Raw genomic sequence first — 23,687 nt, 5'->3', positions numbered from 1 at the left:
ATTTATGAAATTACAAACTGATTTGAATCCATTGGGTGAACCAGATGAACACAATGATGAAACTCATCAGTCTACAGAAGGCTAACTATCAGAGAAAAGAGATGAACACAAGGCAGTAGCTCATCATCATTTTGTGGAAGTAGAAAGAGTATTTGGTTATTTCCTTTTCAGACCCCATGACAAACATGAGTCATACGTCTGCTACTGTCCTTTAAAATTGCAATAATAGTCCCAACTACATTATTAAGACCACGATTTCCATTGGAATGGAGGCCTACTGCTTGTTCCAGTTGAGCATTTTGACTCTTCAACAGCCTGTGGGCTAATATTTAGGGTTAGCAGGGTAATGGAATTGCCAATCCTATTTTTATGTTTTTTCCATTTCAATAGCAATGATTCTCCTTGTGATACATTGGCCCTGGACACAGTGAATTGCCCTATTGCAAATGGTTCTCTTTCTTAGACCTGTCATCCTTCAACTTTCTCGATGTTCTGGAGCTGAAAACACTTTGTGAAATTTGACGGTGCCACATTCATTCACTCTTTCTCCACCAAGCCTTTGTCCATTTTAAACTTTGACCAATTCAAAACCTATCAACTTTCTAATTGTGCAGTGAGCGTTATAGTAATGTTGAAATGTTTCATTTGATCTTAACTTCTGAAGTGCCCTGCCAAATTGTTTTGGAATGAAAAATATGTTCATACTTATTATGATCAAGTGAATAAAGAGAGTGTACTCAGGAAGTAGGGCATTGCAGTGTCAGTTTTAGATGCTCGATCTAGTGTCATATCACCAGGAAATAGTGTGAACTTTGTGTGAAACAAATTGGGTAGCAGAACAATCATGACAGATCTCTTTGGAAAAGTTTATTTTTTTATGATTAGTTCACATATCTTCAATATAAATGAGAAGGTTGACTGCTTTTATCCATTACTTGTTTTTAGTGCAATGTCTATTGATCAGAGTGCTTTGTGTATATTTATATATAATGATACATTGTTGTCTTCATTTCAGATCAGCCCTGTGGTGGATTAGTTCAAGGACCAAATGGCACAATAGAAAGTCCTGGATTTCCTTATGGTTACCCGAATTATGCGAACTGTACTTGGATTATCATTACAGGAGAAAGGAACAGGATACAGCTAGTATTCCAGATCTTTGCTTTAGAAGAAGATTTTGATATTCTATCCATTTACGATGGGCAACCACAACAGAGCAACTTGAAACTGAGGTATGGTGTCATCTGTTTATGAAAACCGCTGGAATATACTCTTACAGTTGCTGCCTGTCAGCATTGAGACTGTTGATGGATATGTTTGCAAGTTCTTTGTGTGAGTTGATGCAGAACTTGTAGTTGTTGCAAGTAGATCAGTTTTCATTGTTTTTCTGAAAAAACATGCATATTCAGACTTCAAACAGAAACTATTGGAAAGAATTTAACAAATACTTCATTTTGCTATTTGAAACTTCTGACGTTCCATTATGCCTTGGAGTTGCTTTGTAAAAAAAACAAAACGTTTCTGATTTTGGGGCAATGGTTCAATTTTGCAATTTTTCCTTTGTTTCCCTGATCAGGGGCACAGGTTGATGGCTTGGTCCAAGATTTCTGCCAAGGGCACTTTGTCTTTGACTTTACACAGCGTAGTTTGTGGTAAATGAGTCTCTGTTTTCTCACAGTGGGATACGCTGGTCTCCTCATATCACAGCACAGTTAGGCTCAGACATGAACAACATAGGGAATTTTGGACTCAAACCCATGTGAAATGTGCTTAATCCCTTGAAACAGTTGATCATAATGCCTACTTTATATCTCATTAGTTATAGTTGTAGTTCACTTTGTCAGTTTCTTGGCAAATGAAGTGAAAATCTCCAGTTTTTGTGTAGCAACAAGATATAACTGTGAACATTATTAAAGCCAAAATCATCATATGACAGCTGCTTCACAAACATCATTACAACTGAAGGGTTTTTTTTAAAATTAACAAGTATTGTCTTTAAATTAGAAATTTGGCACCTGATGGAGAATAAATTTGGTTTAAGAAGCCCAATGAAATATTCATTTCAATACAATTGACAAAAAAGCCCTAATGATAGATTCCCTCCTGAGAAAACAATATCTTCGATCTGCCCTTGGTCTAGTTTGTGCAGAAATGAATTGTGGCAGTGGAACAGTTTGTAAATGATGTCTGCTGGAAGGAAAAACATTTCATGGTTCTGCTTCAGGATTTATTGGTAGGAAATATAACACAACTTTATAGGAAGCCATCTATCTCTGTTGAATTACTAATAATAAGCAGAACAATATACCAACGGTTATGACATTGACTAATCCTTGCTGGGCGAACGGTTGGATTCTACTACTTTCAATGGCATTATAGCTATCATTTGCAATTGATTTAGATTGTGTCTCCCATAAGGAACAGTGGCCATCTTAATATTTGGTGACATAGCCGTGGGAAGAAAGAAATCTTGACAGAACAGCAGCTGATGTTTGCTGTACACATAATTATCTCTTACTAATTGGAAGATAGTTAGATTACTGTTGAACTAATGTTCAGTGATTTAAAAAAGCTAGAAGATAGTTGTAAACTATGACAAATGCCCAATTGGTGCCTAAAATGACAAACTTGCAACTTGTTCTGCACTGTTATGAAAATTGATCATGGTTCAGGTCAAGAGATCAACTAAGCTAACTATCCTATACAATAAAGATAAAGTTGCCATCGCCCCAGAAGACCATATGACTGCTATCTCAGAGAGGCAACTAGTGGTGAGTTTAAGGACACCACACTTCAGGTGAGGGGCAAGGTTTAGAATGTAAGACCTTCATGGTGGCCTCAAGTGGTAGAGGAATTTAAACCACACTGTTGGTATCACTCTGCATCACAAACCAGCTGTCCAGCCAACCTAAATGCTGCAATTTTGCAAATATTGGAATGTTATCCCATACTGATAGTATCTCAATCGAAAACAGTTTCTAGTAGGTTCGTGTCTCAAGAAATGTGAAGCTAAGGTGGAACAAAAAAGTATGAAGCTCAGAATTTAATCCAGCCAGCTAAGGTGATGGCAGACCTATTCCTGCTGTGTTGTTCCGTCAGGTATGTAAAAGATCGACCACTAGTTAGTCATTGCTTCAAAACAGGAAAACAAATCTGAGTGAGAAAGAAAGACTAAAGCAGCGAACCGAGAAATGTGATATACTTCTTTTCCATGACAGCTAACGCTTTGGAATTTTCTCACAGCTGCTGTTCACAAGTTTCTCTTCACAAGAAGGCATTTTCGAAGTGAAAACACAGATTCTGTGGCCAGTAAGGTTCCACAGAGATCAGTGCTGGGACCCACAAAAATCCTTGGATTCTGGAGACATACTAGAGGATTGGAAAATTGCCAATGTGCCACCATTATTCAAAAAGGGAGGGGGGCAAAAAACAGGTAACTATAGGCCAATTAGCTGAAATTTAATTGCTAGAGAAGTATTAAGGAAGTAAGAGCAGAACAATGGGAAAATCATAATCTAATAAAGCAGACTCAGCATCATTTCATGAAAGGGAAATCATATCTGACTAACTTAATCATTTTTTGAGGATAGAGTGGATAGACGGAATCAGTAGACGATTCATATTTGAGCTTCCAGAAGGTGTTTGACAAACTATCTCACAAAGATTAAGTCATAAGGTAAGAACTCATGTTATTAGACGTAGTATACTAGCATGGAAAGAGACTTGGTTAATGGGCAGGAAGCAGTCAGCCATGTTGGTGATATGTCACAAGTGTGCTTTCACAGGGATCAGTTCTGGGATTGGAACTGTTTGCAATATTTATTAATAACTTGGAAGAAGGGAGTGAATGTACTGTAGCCAAGTTTACAAATGATATAAAAATAGGTGAATGGCAAGTTGTGAGAGAGAAAATCAAATAGTTTACAGTGAGATATTGACAAGTTAAGTAACTTGGTAAATGGAGTATAATGTGGGGAAATGTGAAGTTGTTCATTTTGGCAAGAAGGACAAAATACCTTAAATATTTAAATGAAGAAATACTGGAGAAAGCCACAACACAAATGGACTTGGGTGTATTTATGTATGAAACACAGAAAGCCATCACACATGTGCAACAGGTAATCAAGAGCACAAATGGAATGTTGGCCCTTATTTGAAGGGGATTGGAGTATCAGAATAATGAAGTCTTACTGCAACTAGACAAGGTGCTGCTGAGATCATATCTGGAGAACTGTGAGCAATTTTAGCTCCTTTCTTGAAGGAAAAATACCATTTCATTGGAGATAGTTCAGAGAAGGTTCACTGGGATGATCCTCAGATTGTCTTACAAATAAAGGCTAAACAAATTTGGACTGTATTCACTGACATTTATATGGATGAGAGGTGATCTCATTGAAACATATAGGATTCTTAAGAGCTTGACAGGGTCAATGCTGGAAGGGTATTTCCTCTCATGGGATAATCTAGAACCAGATGGCATAGATTCAGAATGAAGGGGCACCAAGTTAAGACTGAGATAAGGAAAAATTTCTTCCCTCAGTGGGTTGAAAGTCTTTAGAACTTGCAACAGAGAGCTATGGGGGAGAGTCCTTGTGTATACTTAAGGCTGAAATAGATTATTGATCAGTAGGAGAATCAAGAGTTATGGGGTAACGACAAGAAAGTGGATGGGAGACATGTTTTTCTCATTGTTTTCACCATTAGGAGAACATTCTATACTGGACAATTCTGGCCTATGGCTAGGGAACTGAATTTCCTAACACAATCGGAGTGAGACATTCATTCATAACTCAACCAGTCATATTCTTTCCTTCCTTTTTTGTAGGTGAAGAGATTTCAGTGAAGAGCTTGTGTAAATTTTTGTCATCTTTTGTCTCTTTTTTAACAAATCTGTGAGCATTTTGTTTGTTAAACATCCCCGACATTTCTGTGCAAGATTTTCCAAACACTTCCACTGGAAAAAAATATGAAAAATCCAGAAATATAACTGAAGAGGTGAATTGATTGCATATGAGCAGCAGCAACGTAAGAACATCTGCATGATTTAAGTACAAAGGAGGAGGTTTACCTGAGTTCTCAGTGTAGTTTTAATGATTGACGGATAACAAACCTCATGTACAGAATTAAACATAGTACTGCTGTCTGAAAATGCCGACTTATGTGGAAACTGTGCTTAGCCCTGGACACTAAGGTTGAAAATAATGAGCTCAATAGTGTAATAAGAATGAGTGGAAGTGAATTCAGCAAACATATTAGCAGTACCTAAAAAAATCTCTTATTGTGAAAGCTGAACATAAATAACACAGTGATGATTGTAAACAAATGAAACACTGAGAGAAATCATTGTAATCGAAAACCATTTGTTGTAAGAGTAAATTCCATTACTCTAATGGAATTTGCTTCAGTGATGACAGCCATTGAACAATGTGATAATGATTTGTCCAAACAGTATTGAACGGCCAATCATTCTTTGAAGCAGATGACATGAGAAAGTGTGGATTTGGCATTTTCCACAATCAACTTCACTTGTGGACACCATCCGGCTTATTCATTTCAGGGAAAACTTCACTAAAACTTTTCCCTGAAACTCAAAGCTCCACTTTCTACAATGTTTCAGTTGTTTGCTGCCAGGGAAATATCAGAGAGAGCAACACATGAGGCTCATGTCTGTTCCAAATTTCACTGGATGTTTATAAGCTTTCCTGTCAATCAGCAGAGAAAACCACCTTATGTCAAAAGGTCTTGAACTCAATACTTGGAAGCTGTATATTCTTGCCTTGTGGAGATGTGTACCTGAAAAACAAAATTGGTGGGCTGAATGTGATATAATACTTAGAATTCTATGATATTTTGTGCAATAATTTACTTTTGAAGTGAATGGGTTAGAAATTTTCCCCAACTCACAACAGTGAGCTCCAAATATTGGAAATAGCATGGGCAATCATCAAATGTGATAACTCCAGAAAAGCTTGTTGTGCTTGGAAGAGCACCAACTGAAAGAGATGACAGTATTTTCAGGATAAAGAGAATCTGCTTGGAGGAGAAGAAGCGAGGTTGAAAGAAAGGAAACCTTGACTGAGATGATGAGGAGGTGCTGGTGTTGGACTGGGGTGGACAAAGTCAGAAGTCACACACCAGGCTACAGTTCAACAGGTTTATTTGAAATCACAAGTTTTTCAAGTGTTTCTCCTTTGTCAGTGCAACTATACTCCTTCCTCCTCACCTCACCTGATGAAGGAGCAGTGCTCTGAAAGATTGTGATTTCAAATAAATCTGCTGGACTATAACCCGTTGTCATGTGACTTCTGGCTTGATTGAGATGGCAGTGGGTGCGAGAGAGAGAGAGAGAGAGAGAACCTCTGATAGCAGGGGCAGTGAGGGCGGAAGATAGGAAAGCTTTGTTGGGAGGAATATGCTTGGGATGGAGGGAATCTTCGATTGGAGGAGTAGTCATCATGAATGTGGTTGGGGGAGGGAGAGTGGAAGTTGTTTCTGGAAATGAGCAGCACTGGGCCTGAAGTTAAGGAGGTGAAAAGCAGGACAAGGTCTTGGAGCCTGAAGAGAGGTAGATCTTCAGAAGATGAGAGCAATCTAGCGTCATTGGCCAAGGGTTGTGGAAAGACAAGAGATACTGGAAAATTGCTTCTTGGCCAATTGGCCTGTCAGGGGAGGGAGGAAACTGCCCAAAATAAAACTAATGGGCTTATGGAGTGTCTGTGTATCAACTTTGGATTGCAGGGGGCCTAGGGAGACGTACTCATTCAAATGTTCTGGATGGATCGCAGGCTGAACCTAAAGCAGAAGGACCCAAAGCACTCAAACGTCAGAAACCTGATGGGCAAGTCTCATTGTGGTCAAATAAACAAACACAGTCTGGACTGAAGTCTATGCGTTTAACCTCAGTGAGAACCTGATTTTTCCAGTGGCCAAATTTACTATGCAGATGGGTTATTAATCTAATATATGGCATCTATTTGAAAAAAAAATCTTTTCACAGTTTGTGGGCATTGTCATCTGTGCCAACATTATTGCCCATCTGTAGTTGCCTTTGAAAAGGTGATGATGAGCTACCTTTTTGAAATGCTGCAGTCAATTTTCTGTGGGTAGACTCACAGCATCACTAGAAAGAGAGTTCTGGAAATTTAATCCAAGCACAGTCAATGACATAGCTGCCTTTAATTTTGTAAGAGCCAAATACATCAACAAGCAGGTGCATAGAAGATGTCTTGGTTAATGGATAATGGATGAGAGCTCAGATTATTCCAGTATTTGGTGTGATGAATGGATTTTTAAAGTTGTTTATAATCTAAATCAGACTTTTAATTTCTGTGACCTTCCCTGTCCCTTTTGCATTTGTTCTGTGCTCCTGAGAGCATGTGTTAGTAAAAGGGAGCAAACATCTGAAGTGTGAGGTAAGGGAGAATGGAACAGTAATGAGGGGGTGGGGAGGGAGGGTGGTAGAACAGGATGTGTGAGAAGAAGTGAAAATGCAACCAGTGAACAAAGAGCTGGAATGTGAATGTGAGAGTAAAGTTAGAATGGGATGCATTAGCACAGGCAAAATGAGAGATTTGTAAGGAAGGAAGAGAGGTGAATTGGAATGTCTGAGAAAACAAATATAGTCTGCATGGGGGAAAGTTAGGCTGAAGCCTGTTATGACACGGGGTAAACCCTACTGCTTAAATTTAAACCAGCAACAAAAAAAAAGATTTATCCCAAGCAGTAATCTGTGAAAATTCAAGAGGCTAAGAACTATTTAAAGTAAACATTTACTACTTTATTTTTTAAAGTATAACAGAGAATAATTAACTAATAACTATTTACAACTCTATTGTTTACATTCCCTTCTATATCGGTCTTAGGTTTACCAAAAATTCAAATTTTGAAGACTAGCCAGATGTTGAATTTTCTCTTATATCTTCCTCATTCTTCTTTTCTTCTTCTTAGGGATTTCCGTTTCACAGGTTACTGACCGATAAAGGTACCTTTAAGAGAGCTATTTTTTTCCGGGCAGTCTGCAGATGCTGGTGGCTTGGCAGTTCTCCTCAACTGTTCACTTTTCCCTGGTCTTGTACCCCCAAAGCATTGGATTGTGTAATTGACTTTTAAGATTGTCAATATACTAAATTCAAACTTGATTGGAGTTTGGTATTTTTCAGGATATAATTTAAACTGATTGGCCTAATTCTAATTTGTTTTTGTCTCCAGGCAACAAGCTAATTGAGTTGTTCAACTAAATGTTACATTATACCTTGTTCAGAACATCTGATGCTGTGTCAGGTAGTTCTGGTAGTTTTTAACTCTCTTAAAGGTATAGTGCACCCACATCTTCATAACAATGAAAGATGGAGTTTGAATGGTCCCCTCAAAGAGAGAGAGAATGGAAGAGTAGGAGTTGTGTAAATAAGCAGAAATATGGAATGTATTGCATATTGATGTATACAGGTTTATCCTAACATGGTGACAGTTCAGTGACTTCATTCAGCTGACTGTAGACAGAAACATCATGACCAGAGGGATTTGTAGCCCAGCCAGTACAAAGAAAATTCAGAGGGAATATTGTTCAAGGCATGCTGAATATTGTCTTCCAACCTCTTTCCTCTTGCTCTGATTGCACTGCTAGGCCTCTATTGACCTGCCCAAGATCATAGCCAATCACTTAACTACATATCAGTGAATGAACATGTGTGTGATCCTATCACTCTACAATCTACATGACCATATGAACCAAAATCTCAAGCTCTTGAATCCATCCATTTGAGTGCTATCTGTTAGCATGGTACCATGAATGGGTGCTATTCAATTTCCCAGCCAGCAACTGCCAGTTTGTATCTGCAGTGATGCATGCAAACAGTGCTGAATGAACTGATTGGTTAGTCTGGGTTATTTTTGTTGTTTTGGTGGAAGTGGAGTTATATATCTATCTCCACAGTTTGGAAACAAGCCATTCAGCTCAACAATCCAAAGAGCACCCTACCCAGACCCATCCCTTACCCTTGTAGCCCTGAATTTCCCATGGCTAATGCACCTAACCTACACATCTCTGAACACTATGGACAATTTAGTTTTGCCAATCCATCTAACTTGCACATCTTTTGGACTGTGGGAGGAAACAGGAGCACCTGGCAGAAACCCATGTAGACAACATGAAACTCCACACAGACAGTCACCCAAAGATGAAATCAAACCTGGCTGCCTGGTGCTGAGAGGCAGCAGTGCTAGCCACTGAGCCACCGTGCCACCCCAGGATTGACTAGGATTGTAGGAATGTAATGTTACTTTACAATTAGACATTGACCTGGCTTTGAAATGGTAGATCTTGAACACAGACTACGATCTAAACAGATCAAAACTCCTGACCAACGTTTTGGTACTCAGTATAACTATTTGTTGATTACTAAGGATACTGTAGAAATATTAACAAATCCAGTGACAAGTCTGCATTGGGTCAAACATCGTCCTTGAGAACAAGAGAAAATCTTTGTTTAAAAAATAGAAGTTTGTTCAACCTGAAATAGTTTTGGATAATATTTGAAAGTTCCACTCATAACGTCTTGGACAAACAACACTGGAGCTTTGATGGAATTCTCTGATCACCTTTTCGAAAATGATCCCTTCTGAAATTATCAGTTATCCATGGGTGTTACTCTTTCACTTTGAGCAAAACCAACATGTACATAATGAACATTTAAAGAACACATCGACAAGATCATGCAAGAAAGCATTTTTAATTCCCAAAAAATGGTGTCGTGCAGCTTATTTAATATTGTTCACTGCACAAGACTTCCCAAAGCTAGACTTATGTACTACAGGTTGAAGTTACTCTTGAATTCATGACCTTCTGATTCAACCTCATATATAAACATATAATTAAAACATTATTATGCTTATTCTACCGTGAAAGTAAACTAATTATTGAATATTACAACACACAAACAAAGCATTTGATCCAAAAACCTCTGTGCTGGTGTTTATCTCTATTTGAACTTTATTTTTAAATTTCTCACGCTTACTTGTTCTGCACAATTTTAATCATTTTTAAAGAACTACATCACTTTGAAGGAACTTGTTTCCTTTTCGAAAGGAATTTTTGCTGCATCAATGATTAACGTCAATGAATTCCATATTCTAAGCACTTTTTTGTGAGACATTTTATTTTTGACCTCCCCTTTGAATTATTTTAGTGCTTGTCCTAAATGCAAGCCTTTTTATTAATATCTTATCAGTTAATATTACACTACAATGTTTTGAAAGTTTGGAGGCATTTCACTAGTCAGATGCTAATTGTCTCAGTTCTAGTGGAAAAGCCATTATTCACAATCCTATCTTTATCACTTGAATATCTGAAGATATGCCACAGACCATTACACAAAACTGTCTACGGACATATAAGCACAAAGGAATATAGCAGCAGAAATGCCTTGCTGCGTGTACAGAGTCTTGGTGAGACCACACCTGGAGTATTGACTGTGGTTTGGCCTTAGTTGAGGAAGGAAGTTCTGGTTGTGGAGGGAGTACAAGGATGATTGACCAGGCTGATTCCTGGGATGTCAGAATTTATGTATGAAGAAAGATTGAAATCATTAAGAATATATTCTATCTAGAACTTCAGCCAAATGAGAGGTTTCTCATAGAAACCTATAAAATTCAGCCAGGACTAGATTGGGTAAAAACTGCAAGGATGTTCCTGATGCCCAGGGATGGGGTAACACTCTGATGATAGAGGGTAGGCTATTTAGAATTGAGGTGAGGAATAATTTCTTCAACCAGAGAGTGGTGAGCTTGTGGAATTCTCTGCAACTGAAACCAGATCAGACCAAGACATTGAATGCTTTTAAGGAATTAGAGAAAGATCTTCGGCTAAAGGAATAAAAGGATATAGGGAGAAAGCTGAAACATGATACTGAGTTAGATGATCATCCATAATCACATTGAATGGCAGATGAGGCTCTAAGGACAAAAGCCTACTTCTGGTCCTATATCCTAACTGAAAAGAAGCACATCTCTCAACAATCAAACAAAACACTTTTATCTAATCTAAAAATTCTGTACTTCTTAATTAATTGGAATAAGCAATTCAAAATGTGTTGCATTTAAGTTTACTTTTATACATATCTATAATAATCAATTTCATTTCTAATAATATTTGGAAGGTGATTGGATGTTGAAGGTATGAATATATTGCATGAAATCAAAATACTAATACTTTGGGACAGATATAAAAGGGACATAAGGGGCAACCTTTTCATGCAGACGGTGGTGCATGTATGGAATGAGCTGCCAGAGGAAGTAATGGAGGCTGGTAAAGTTACAGCATTTAAAAGTATCTGGATGGGTATATGAATAGGAAGGATTTCAAGGGATATGGGCTGGGTGTTGGCAAATGAGAATAAATTAGGTTAGGATATCTGGTCGGTATGGTTGAGTTGGACTGAAGAGTCTGTTTCTGTGCTGTACATCTCGATGACTGTATGACTGACAGAAAGAAAAGAAAGGAATATGCAAAAGTAATAAATGTACAGGTTATTTTTCTATCATTTTGCAAGTTGACTGACTCATGATCTACTCAATTGTGGTATCTTGATTTTGCTCAATGATCTTCCAGTTCCATGTTCAGTATTGTACCATATATATTTAATGGCGAGGAGAGAGGCAGGAGAGAAGCGAAGGTTGCTGGGAAGTTTTTAAGTGGGGAGATTTTGTGGTCACGAACAGGACTCTTGGAAGGTATGTTGCCTCCCTGGTGCCAGGATATGGGATGTTACCGATCGGGTTTACAGGATTCTGAAGGGGGAGGATGAGCAGCCATAAATTGTGGTACATATTGGCACCAATGACATAGCCAAGAAAAGGGTTGGGGATCTGAAAAGTGACTACACAGAGCTAGGTTTGAAGCTGAAGAACAGGACGAGTAGAATCGTGATCTCAGGTTTGTTACCGGTGTCATGAGACAGTAAGGTGAGGAACAGTCAGCGAGTGTAGCTTAAGACGTGGCTGCGAAGCTGGTGCAGGAGGGAGGACTTCAGATACTTAGACCATTGGGATGCTTTCTGAGGAAGGTGGGACCTGTACAAGAAGGACAGGTTGCACCTGAACTGGAGGGGCACAAATGTCCTGGGTGGGAGATTTGTTGGTGTGGTTCAGGAGGGTTTAAACTAGCTTGGCAAGGGGATGGGAACCATAGCTACATATCTGAGAGAGAGGTAGCTGTAGATGGGGCAGTGATCGGATGTAGTGAATCTATCGTGAAGGTTTTTGACATGATGAAACAAAGGGATTGGTTGAAGTGTGTCTGCTTTAACACAAGGAGTATCAGAAATAAGAATGATGACCTTAGAGCATGGATCAGCCCATGAGACTATGACGTCGTGGTCATAATGGAGGTGTGGGTTTCACAGAGGCAGGAATGGTTGCTAGATGTTCCAGGGTTTAGAACATTTAAAAAGAACAGGGAGAGTGGAATAAGAGGAGGGGGTGTAGCATTGCTAATCAGAGAGTACATCACAACTACAGAAATGAAGGTTGTTGAGGAAGTTAGGAACAACAAGGGAGCAGCCACCTCATTGGGAGCAGTAGGGAGATTGAAGAACTCATAGGCCGGCAGATTTTGGAAACATACAGATGTAGCAGGGTTGTTGTTATGAGTGACTTCAACTTTCCCAATATTGATTGGAAGCTCCTTAGTGCAGATGGTTTGGATGGAGCCGTTTTTGTCAGGTGTGTTCAGGAGGGTTTCCTTATTCAGTATGTAGACAGGCTGATGAGGGGAGAAGCCATTTTGGATTTAGTGATTGGCAACGGGCCAGGACAGGTGTCAGATTTCACAGTGGGAGAACACTTTGGTGACAGTGACCTCAACTGTCTCACATTTACCATAGCCTTGGAGAAGAAAAGGAGCAGTTACTGAATCAGGTTCCTGAAGAAGGGCTCATGCCTGAAATGTCGATTCTCCTGCTCCTTGGATGCTACTTGACCTGCTGCACTTTTCCAGCAACACATTTTCAGCTCTGATCTCCAGCATCTGCAGTCCTCACTTTCTCCTCCGGTCAGAGATAGGGTAGGGAACTTGTGTGTGGAGTCTGAGTAGGTAGGGGAAGCCCTAAATGAGTTTTATTGCTTTGGTTTTCACTAAGGAACGGGACGTTGTTGTGAATGAGAACTTTGAGGATCTAGAAACAAGCTTGAACAGATCAAGATTGATGAAGTTGATGTACTGGAAATTCTGGCAAACGTTCTGATTGATAAGTCCCCAAGGCCAGACCAGATTTATCCTAGGTTGTTCTGGGAAGCAAGAAAGGAGGTTACTAAATCGCTGGCAAAGATCTTTGCTTCCTCACTCTCCACGGGAATCATACTGGAAGATTGGAGGGAGGTGAATGTTGTTCCTCTTTACAAGAAGGGGAATAGGAAAATCCCTGGCAACTACAGACCAGTCAGTCTCACATCTGTGGTCAGCAAGGTTATGGAAAGAATTCTGAGGGATAGGATTTATGACTATTTGGAAAATCATAAGGTGATTAAAAACAGTCAGCATGGCTTTGTGAGGGGCAAGTCATATCTCACAAATCTTATTGAGTTCTTTGAGGAGGTGACGGGACAAGTCAAAAAAGGTTGAGCAGTGGATATGGTGTATATGGACTTCAGCAAGGCATTTGATAAGGTTCCCCGTGGTAGGTTCATTCATAAGGTCTGGAGGTATGGGATATGGGGAGATTTGGCTGTTTGGATTCAGAATTGATTGGCTGACAGAAGGCAGAGAGTGGTTGTAGATGGAAAGTGTTCTGTCTGGAGTGTTGAGTGGGGTCCTGCATGGCTCTGTTCTTGGGCCTCTGCTCTTTGCAGAGTTTATAAATGACTTGGATAAAGAGGTTGAGGGGTGGGTTAGTAAGTTTGCAGATGTCACAAATGTTGGAGGTGCCATTGATAGTATCGAGGGCATAGATAGGATGCAGATGGAGTTCAACTTGGATAAATATGAAGTGATGCATTTTGAAAGGTCAAACTTGAATGCTGAATGTGGGATTAAAGATAGGATTCTTGGCAGTGTGGAGAAACAGAGGGATCTTGATGTTCAAGTACATAGATCCCTCAAAGTTGCCACCCAAATGGATAGGGTTGTTAAGAAAGCATATGGTGTTTTGGCTTTCATTAACAGGGGGATTGAATTTAAGAGCTACGAGGTTTTGCTGTGGTTCTACAAGATGTGAGGTGAGACCACACATGGAATATTGTGTCCAGATCTGGTCACCCTATTATAGGAAATATACTGAGGCTTTGGAGAGGGTGCAAAGAAGGTTTCGCAGGATACTGCCTGGACTGCAGGGCTTGTCTTATGAAGAGAGGTTGACTAAGTTTGGACGTTTCTCTCCAGAGAGAAGGAGGAAGAGAGGTGACCTGCTCGAGGTATACAAGGTAATGAGAGGCATGGATAGAGTCAATAGCCAGAGACTTTTTCCCAGGACAGGGCTGACTGGCATGAGGGGTCATAGTTTTAAGATATTAGGAGGAAGATACAGAGGAGGTGTCAGTGGTAGGTTCTTTATGCAGGGAGTTGTGAATGCAAGGAACGTGGTGGTGGTGGAAGCAGAGTCATTTGGGACATTTAAGTGACTGCTGGACATGCACATGGACAGCAGTGATTTGAGGGGAGTGTAGGTTATGTTATTTTATTTTAGATGAGGAATAATACTTGGCACAACATCATGGGCCAAAAGACCTGTTTTGTGCTGCTCTTTTCTATGTTCTAACTCATATCAGCATTGTTTATGTTTCTGATTTACATTATATCATTCTTCTATTTCCTTTTTGCCAGTTCATCAGATAGGCTTGTTCCTCTTAACTTCTCTTCACAACACACAGTCCAATCTTCTAGAATCATTGCATTCTCATCAATTCATCAATATTCTTTTTGACAATAGAGTTTCCAAAGTTTCAAAAAAGTTCAATATGGTGCCCCTCAGAGAGTTTCATATGTTTTCAAATTTATTCAGCACTTTTGTATTTGGTAATGTTGGGTTTGTTTTACTGACAACAGTTCCACTTGCAAAGTACGTGATGAATATTCTTTGATTTCTTTTCTGGCACTGCAGAGCATTCTATTTTATTGCAAGAATTCTGTCCTTTACATTTTTTATATTAAGTATATTGCAAATAATTTGTCAAAATGGGCCAAACACTTGGGAAATTCTAGTATTGTTCCTTCTTAATGTGAGATATCTGTACATATTCCCCGCCTTCTTTTAAGACACACGTAATTTTCTCTGACCAGTAGACACTGCACACAAGCTTTATTTTGAGTGATTCCAACTTTACTGTTTTCCATCTCCACACCAGTTTTGCTTGGTACTAGCTTGGATCCATGAGCTGCCACAACATTTTAAATGATGCTCCTTTTCAAAATATAACTTGTGTTCCATTTTAAGTAAAACCTCAGTGCAAAACATCATACTTTTGTTCAAAACTGTTTTCTTGTGTTTTAGGCCACATTTGAATAATTCTTCAGCATATGCCTTCTGTGGGCTCACAAAGTGCCATGCAAAGGCCACATGGAATGTTCTTTAGTTCCTTGAGATTTTGCCTTTTTGATTTATTTGCTTTTTTGCTTGTTTCAGATGGCCACCTTGCTTTGAAAATCCTGTTTTCCTTTAATAAGAATAAAGTGTCTTCCTGTCGTCATCAATACTGAATGCAAAGTCTAGGCCTGTCTTCAGATGTGTGAAGAACATTGGTAAAGTAAAAGGAAAGCAATGTCACAGAATCTGTCTCTGTCCCTGTAGCTTTCACTGCAGGATAGGGTAGAGAGAAATATTTCCAAGACAGTGGTAGCATTTGTCAAGTGAGCGTTGAAGGGGAGCAGCTGCCTGCAGTTTCCATCTCCCCGGAATCCACGGGCAATTGTGAACCAGCAGGAGCTGATAACAAAGCGGCTCAACGTTGCTGAAGAGAGCAGAACAACATGGTACCAGCCTGCTGTAGGGTACATCCACGAGACAGCCAGCAAAATAAGGGTCACAGATTGTTAATAAACCAGCAAGATGCTTAAAGCCTGTGAATGTGCTGCCACCTCCAGCTTTTAATAGATGGCTTAAAAAGAAGTGCTTAGTTGAGCAAAGGTTTTTTTTTAGGGAATTAGCTTCAATTTTCTTTTGCTTCTGAGCTCCCTCGAGTTGGGACTGAAGGGATTTAAGATGCCAGAGGTAGCTAAGTAGGAACAGCTGTTATCACAGCGTTCCCAGTGTTATTAGAAGCTATTTGTCAGGCATATATACAGAGCCCTATGCAAGAAGAAGCAGACTTCCACTACTGTGCTGAAGCCTGTGGCAGAGTCAGATAGTCATGTGGTGCAACTACGTCTGCCCAGGCAAGGGGAAGCTGAGGCAATAAGCTTTGGAGCAAAGTCAAAAAGCATGAACGCCTCTATGTTAAAAAAGAATATACTCAGAAACTTTTATATCTTTAGTGGCTCAAATGCAGAAATTCACCTGGACTCTGACTGCATTAAAGATAATTTTACCTCACAATAACTCCTCTACCTCACAGTAGCTACTCTACGTTTATAGCCCAGGCCACTCTACCTCTCTGTTTTGCTTCTCCTCACCAGCTTCGTTGAGTGTTCGCTTGGATCTATGAACTGACACCAGAAAAGCAAAGGAAAACAATTTTGTTTTTTTAAAAGCAACGTACCTCCAATCTCAATTGATTACCTGAAGGAATGAGATTCCACTGATTTAATTGTTCATGTTCTGGGCCAGAGAGGACGATTGATAATCATTAATGTTTATCACATTGTTAAAAGAGGATTCATTCCATTCATTATCATACTTAAATTTCTAGTTAATAGCAACTTCAGAAAATCGTATGTAAATAACATTAAGATAATGCCTTCACAAATCTAATGTCATAGCAGTCCAATTCATTTGTTAGCTCTTAGCCAGTTATAATTCATTGGGTATCACTTTCTGCCCAAATTTTGCCAGTCTACTATCATATTAATTAATGTTATCAATTATGCACAATTATTTTTCTCAGTAAGAAATAGAGTTGTAGTATTATATAATCACATCAGGAGATTGCTTGGTCCAGCATGTTTATTTTCTGAAAGAGCAGTCCAATTCATTTTACTCCCCTGTTCTTATCCAAAATCCTGCTAAATGTATCTTCATAGAATCCCTACAGTGTGGCGCAGGCCATTCAGCCCATTGAGTTCATACTGATTCTCCAAAGAGCATCTCACCCAGACCCAACCTATCCCTATAATCCTGCATTTACTATGGCTAATCCTTCTAACCTGTACATCCCTGGACATGATAGGCACATCTTTGGACTGTGAGAGGAAATCGGAGCACCTGGAGGAAACCATGCAGACATGGAGAACATGCAGACTTCAGACAGACAGTGACCTGAGGATGAAATCAAGCCCAAGTCCCTGATGCTGTGAGGTAGCAGTGCTAACCATTGAGCCACTGTGACACACTGTCTTGAGTAAAACTCCGATGTCCTTTTGAAAGTTACTGTTGAAACTATCTCCAGCATCCTTTCAGGAAATATATTCCAGGTCATACAAACTTGCTGAATTAAGTAAAATGTCAAATTTGGTGAAATAAAATAAACTCCTCTACTTACCCTGTTATTGCCCCCGCATTTATTTTTTATTTGCTTGTGGGATATGGGCATCATTGGCAGGCCAGTATATATTCCCTGCCCCAACTTGGTGTGAAGTTGGTGGTAACTACCTTCTTGAATTGTTGCAGTCCATGTGCTGTAGGCTTTTGCCAATCATTTTTAGCAAGTGTCCTTTTCTTACAGATGTTCAGGCCAGTGGATATTGCCTCTGGTTATTAATGTTATTAAAATCATTCACAACTTCCAACACTCCAATTAAATCGTTCTTTAAACTTTTCTGGTCAGAGAATTCTAGTCTGCACATGCTATGGAAGTTGCTCAATCCCAATACAGTTTTGGTAGCTCTCCTTGTTGTGTCAGGCATTTTGCACCTGAAAAGATTAACCAAGACCATTCGATGATGACAAGCTTAGGATCCAAAGTTATATGATGATACCAGCATTATTGCTTTGTATAATATGCTAGCAGTAGTGATTAACTATGTCGGTGTCTGACAGTCCTTCCCTACTGAGACATCTGATTGCACCAGAACTTCCTTGCTAAACTCAATGCCTGTACCTTATGCATTCATATCGTTAGAGTGAAGTTGGCCTAGATTACTGTTTGGTAAAAACATGGGCATATGTGTGAATATTTCCTAGCTGCACCACAATGAAGATTATTGGATTGTGAAAGAGCAGATTTCATTTTTTTTTATCCAAGTACATATCCATTTTGATTTAATGGTTCCATGTTCATGAATATTGGGTACAACTGGCATGTATTAGAACAGTTGACTTAACATATGGTACAAACTGTGAAGTAAATAATGATTTATATGGGTGACTTCTGGGTGGCACGGTGGTTAGCACTGCTGCCTCACAGCGCCAGAGACCTGGGTTCAATTCTCTCCTCAGGCAACCGTCTGTGTGGATTTTGCCCGCAGTGTTAGATGAAGGGGTAAATGTAGGGGAATGGGTCTGGGTGGGTTGCACTTCGGCGGGTCGGTGTGGACTTGTTGGGCCGAAGGGCCTGTTTCCACACTGTAAGTAATCTTATCTAATCTAATCATGGTCTGCAGCATGTGCTTCAAGTACGTCTTCACTTTCACTTGCACTTTGCAAATCTTCATAGCATGCTAAACCCACAATGGTAAACACAAGTGCTAGTCAATGCTTGTTCATTGGCACTTAATATCATTTTATTCCTGTGTGAGTTTGAAAGATAAAGTCGTTAAGAGTTGCATAAATCAGTGAGCCAGGCTGATGTATTAACTTTAATGACATCAGTAAAAATGCACAGATGAAAATAAGACCCTGCATCATTCACGTATGGGAATATTAGCCCTCAGCTTTTATTGTATTGCCCCAGAGACTCATGACAGTAACTGAATAATTTAAGGGAAAATCAATTAAAGGTTCAGATGATTTTGTGAGGGTTTCCTGTCTATTTAGAATGTGTTGAAAGGGGAAGAAGGTGAGGACAAGAGATGGAGCAGATGAGTTGTGACTTGTGATTCTGATAGCAGCTATCCATGAGGCAGAACATTGTCCTCAGGGAGAGATCTGTAGATAGTACCAGTCCCTCTTGATGCAGCAGGCAGTGAGATTTCACAGGGAAACCCGAGGATTGTTACCAAGAACTGGCCTGACCCTCGCTTCATTGATGTCGATGTGCACCTAACCCTGGGACCTGTGAGGGTCCACATTGCTGAAACATTCAAATGCTTTTTATTGCTTTGCCAGAGTTTCCATGTTTGCTTACTGATCCACTGTAACATAATTCTTCACCTTGCCCACATCCACTTTTTGTTTCTTTACTTAACCTCTTACTACAAAGTTTTATCTCACGCCATCATCCCTAGTGTCATTTGATCAGTCACACTCTCCACTGTATCAGAAACCTTCAATCATTGGGTGGGTCTGCCTTGTTAATTTATAATAATGCCCAGTTCTGATGAAAGAACAAGACTGGAAAATATTGGGAGTAATTTTAATTTAATTCATGAGAACATACTTTTCATATGCAGTCCATTGGGACTGAGTTTAATTTGTTTCCACTTTAATTTGATGGCTTATGAAAGGTTGAGTCTCATTGTGACCTGTAGACTCTGCCATACAGCGGACAGATGGTGCTTGAAAGATTGGGTGTATGATTTGTTTGGAAATTTGTGCCTTTTCTACAATACCGAACTTGGCCAGTGCATGTTCCTGACAAAGGCACTTGTGCTCAGTGCCTACATGAATAGATCTTTTCCATTTTAGTTGGTCATTAAATATGGGTATTAACTCTCCTCAGGGATGTTTTGAAGATATTCCTAAAGAATTTGCACTGTTCTAGGAGTCTTCCACCATAACTGAGTTCTGAGCAGAGCAGTTGCATTGGGAGTCATGTGTCAGGCCCAAGAATGACATATCTCTTCCAATGGAACTGTGTGATAATTGCCTTGATGCTGGGCATGTAGGTTTGGGAGAGGGAGCTACTGCTGAATTGCATCTAACCAAATTTGGAGCAATTTGCCAATGTAATGTTGGTGGTACTTCTCAAGCACTTTGAGGTGTTCACTATAATTTGTCCAATTCTCCAAAGCGCAAAGGCACTGCCACTTAATAAACCATGATGTTCATCTCAAATTTAAGATCCTAGTACCCAAATACTCTTCCTCAGTCTTCACTGGGAAACCCACAAAATGAGTCAACTGCTGGTCTTATATTGAAAAAATTGGATTATAGAAAATTGGCTGTAGAAACAGCGTTGCACCCAATTCCCAGATTCGGGTAAAATTGCCCACATCAACTTTTTTTTTCACGACAAATGTTGCTGAATGCTTCCTACACTATTTATTTAGTACTAAAATTGTATTGTGATTAGGAATTAATTTTCTTTTATATTAGTTCCTGATTTAGGTTTTAAAAAGTTCTTTTATGTGATCTGGGTGTCAGGTGTTGCTCGAACTACCCTTTGCTGCAAGTCTGGAGTCACATGTAAGCCAGACCAGGTAAGCATGGCAGATTTCCTTCCGTAATGCACACCAGGTGTCTTTTTACAACAATTGATGATAGTTCACAAGATTTCCTTTGCTTTTTATTCCAAATTATGTTATTGTGAATAAATTTATGAATTAAATTCTAATTCTATCAGATGCCAGGGTGGGAGATGAACCAGTGTACCCAGATTGTTAGCCTGCATGACCACTAAACTAACATTGTCCTTAAATTAAATTTTAACCTTCAGCAACAAATGTGCACACAGTATCTATCTAGATTTTGGCTAATTCAATTACTATTGGATTAAGACAATTAATATTGATTCTTCAAGAGACAAAATTATAACCTTTTACTGCCAGGATGTCAATTGACTAAGGTAACAAGTCATAGGATATCCAAATATAAATGTTTAAGAATAAAGAAGAAAATGCTACAGAGCATGGAGATTTTATTCTGACAATGCTTAAAATGGGTAAGAGCTGAAAAAAGATTCTGTTCCCCACAAAGCACCACAGGGGTGGGTGGAATATTGTATTCATCTCTATAACCAACCCTACTGCATAAAACACATTTTGCCACAAGGGAGAGTAAATAAAGCTTAAACTGTCATGCAGGAGTAATTGTCCCTGCTTTGTGATTTCTCCTTTTGGCTGCAAAAATGTAGACTTGCTTTACAAAACTGTCAGCTTGGTTGGCAGTCTCAGTGTTGGAGCCTCAGCTTGAAATTCAGACTTGGCTGGCAGTCTCACAATAGAGGGAGGGAGAATTTCTCACTCATGACCAGACAATCAAGGAAGAAACCGCCTGGACACAGTCCACCTACTCTGAGTGACCTAATTGTACCCTGGTGAGAGACCGATGTTTAGAGAGACCTGAAGCATACAAACTGCAGGGTTGAAAGGTATCACATGGCTGTGGGAGATTAACTCTATAGGGCAGAAAGTAAGGAACGTAAACACTTCAGTTGAAGTGGTGGCCTCTTCATAAAGGCAATGCCCTGACACACTCATCGGAACTCCTGACTAATTTGAAGCCTGCAGGTAGAAATGGGATGTTTTTAAACTTGGTTTCCTGTAATTTACATCAATTGGAATGTGTAATCTTGTTGATTTCAATCTCAAACTGCACATAGTCATTTGAAATGTGCACTACTGTTATAAATAGAAGCATTAGATGTAACGAACATTAATCACAGACTAATCAACGTCTATTCATTCCACAGATTTAAAATGTGTTGGAGTGATGAGGTGATAAATTGCAGCTGTTTGGAATTAACAACTGAACACAAATCCCTTCATAGATCATTGGTGTGGTTGTTGGAGCCAGGCCTCTTGTTTTTAGCTGACAGTTCTTGGTGTCAATACATCCAAGTTCAAACTCACTTGTTTACTGTTTTCTCCCCAAAACCATTTAGGTTATTGGTGTTTCCCCACATTGGACTGTTGGCCTATCTCTGAAGCAATTACCCTTATATTGGTTCACCACCATTCTAAGCAGGGGAGTTTTATCTGCAAATCTGTCACTTAATCAACATTGTAAATAGATTACCCTGGATGTTACAAGACTAATTTCATTGGAGTCTGTTCATTTGCTGATTCTTCATAAACTTGATCTGTAAATTTACAATGAACAGAATGTACAAAGATGCAGGAAATGCTGGAAATACTCAGCAGATCAGCTCGCATCTATGGAGAAGGAAGCAAAGTTAAAATTTTAGGTCAAAAACCTTTCAAATTTATAACTTGTCTACACAGTCTGATCATCGTTTAGCAACCCTCTCACCAACTGTCCAACATAAGAGGATACGAGAAAACCCTTCGTGATTTCCTATGGGTAAGCTGTAGTAAGCAGATTACTTTGTGGAAAATTAGGAATTTGGAGTTTGGGATTAGTAAGGGTGTGAAGAGCCTTGCAAATATAAAGTTGAAACTCAAATTGTAAAAACTATAAGCGTGCGGCGTTCCATGTTGAACCAATAAAATCAAGTGGTGCTATGGGATAGAATTACAATGGGAGCTGGGTTGATACCATAAATCAATGAGGTATTTCATTGTCATTTCCCATCTCCAAGTTTGTTTGGACAACACAGTAGAGCCACAGAACACAGTTAAGTAAAAACCTCATGTGGAAAAACACTCAATCAAAGAAAAAATAGATTGAGGATGAATTAATATTCAAGATTAAATTTTTGAAGGGTATTAAGAAAATAAGTCAAAACAAGGATGATAAAGGCAGACCGTTCCTTTTGTTTGATATCTGTAATTAAATTGCAGACAGGTTCTTTATGACATCCTTCGCAGATCCCATCCTTTCTGAAATGAACATGGACATATGATCTGTAAATGCACTTTAGGCATACTGCATCATATTTCAGGATTACTTTGGAATAATTAAGATATTCCTAATGTTGAGATTGTTTCACAGGATGCAAGTGTCACTGTTAGGTTAACATTTCTTGCCCATTTGTGGTTGCCCTTAAGAAGCTGGTGATTAGCTGCCTCCTTGTATTGTTGCTCACCACTGGGTCTAAGTAACACGGTATTGACAGAGTTGTCAGAGATCAGAGTCAAGAGTGTCGTGCTGGAAAAGCACAGCAGGTCAGGCAGTGTCCAAGGTTCAGGGCAGAGGAGAGGGCTTGGGGGAATCCAGTGAGAGAGGGACTCACTGAGACCTTTGTAGAGAGAGGAGAACTTCTTAAAGATAGGCATCCTTGGAAGAGGCTTCACAGTAAGGTTACAATCAACTAGCAGACAGTGAGGACTGCAGATGCTGGAGATCAGAGTCGAGGATGTAGTGCTGGAAAAGCACAGCAGGTCAGGCAGCATCCGAGGTTCAGGGCAGAGGAGAGGACTTGGGGAGCTGTTAGTGGCATGTGCATGAGATAGTTAAAACACATATATACACTAGTCTTTCAATCCTGTAACAGTAAGCTCAGAGACCAGTATTTCTTATGTTACCATTTTTGGTAATGTTTTTAATATGCAATAAATAGAGTTCCAAAAATAGCTAAGCATGAAGACAGCTCTTAACCATACCTAGTCTTCAATTCATCTGTGTTGAATCCAAGCTCATTAAAAAGAAACATGAAATAAAACCACA

General features: G+C 39.4%; 1 protein-coding gene across 1 annotated transcript in view; it reads left to right on the top strand.

Moving 5' to 3' along the window:
* LOC132835936 (CUB and sushi domain-containing protein 1-like) overlaps positions 1-23,687 on the top strand; it is a 2,426,762-nt gene that overhangs the window by 289,244 nt on the left and 2,113,831 nt on the right. Inside the window, exon 2 of the mRNA XM_060855058.1 lies at positions 1,016-1,232. Coding sequence (XP_060711041.1) covers positions 1,016-1,232 — 217 coding nt within the window. The remainder of the gene's footprint in view (positions 1-1,015; positions 1,233-23,687) is intronic.

Source organism: Hemiscyllium ocellatum, chromosome 3, assembly GCF_020745735.1.
Source record: "Hemiscyllium ocellatum isolate sHemOce1 chromosome 3, sHemOce1.pat.X.cur, whole genome shotgun sequence".
Classification (NCBI taxonomy): domain Eukaryota; kingdom Metazoa; phylum Chordata; class Chondrichthyes; order Orectolobiformes; family Hemiscylliidae; genus Hemiscyllium; species Hemiscyllium ocellatum.
This window is presented reverse-complemented; position numbering and strand designations above follow the sequence as displayed.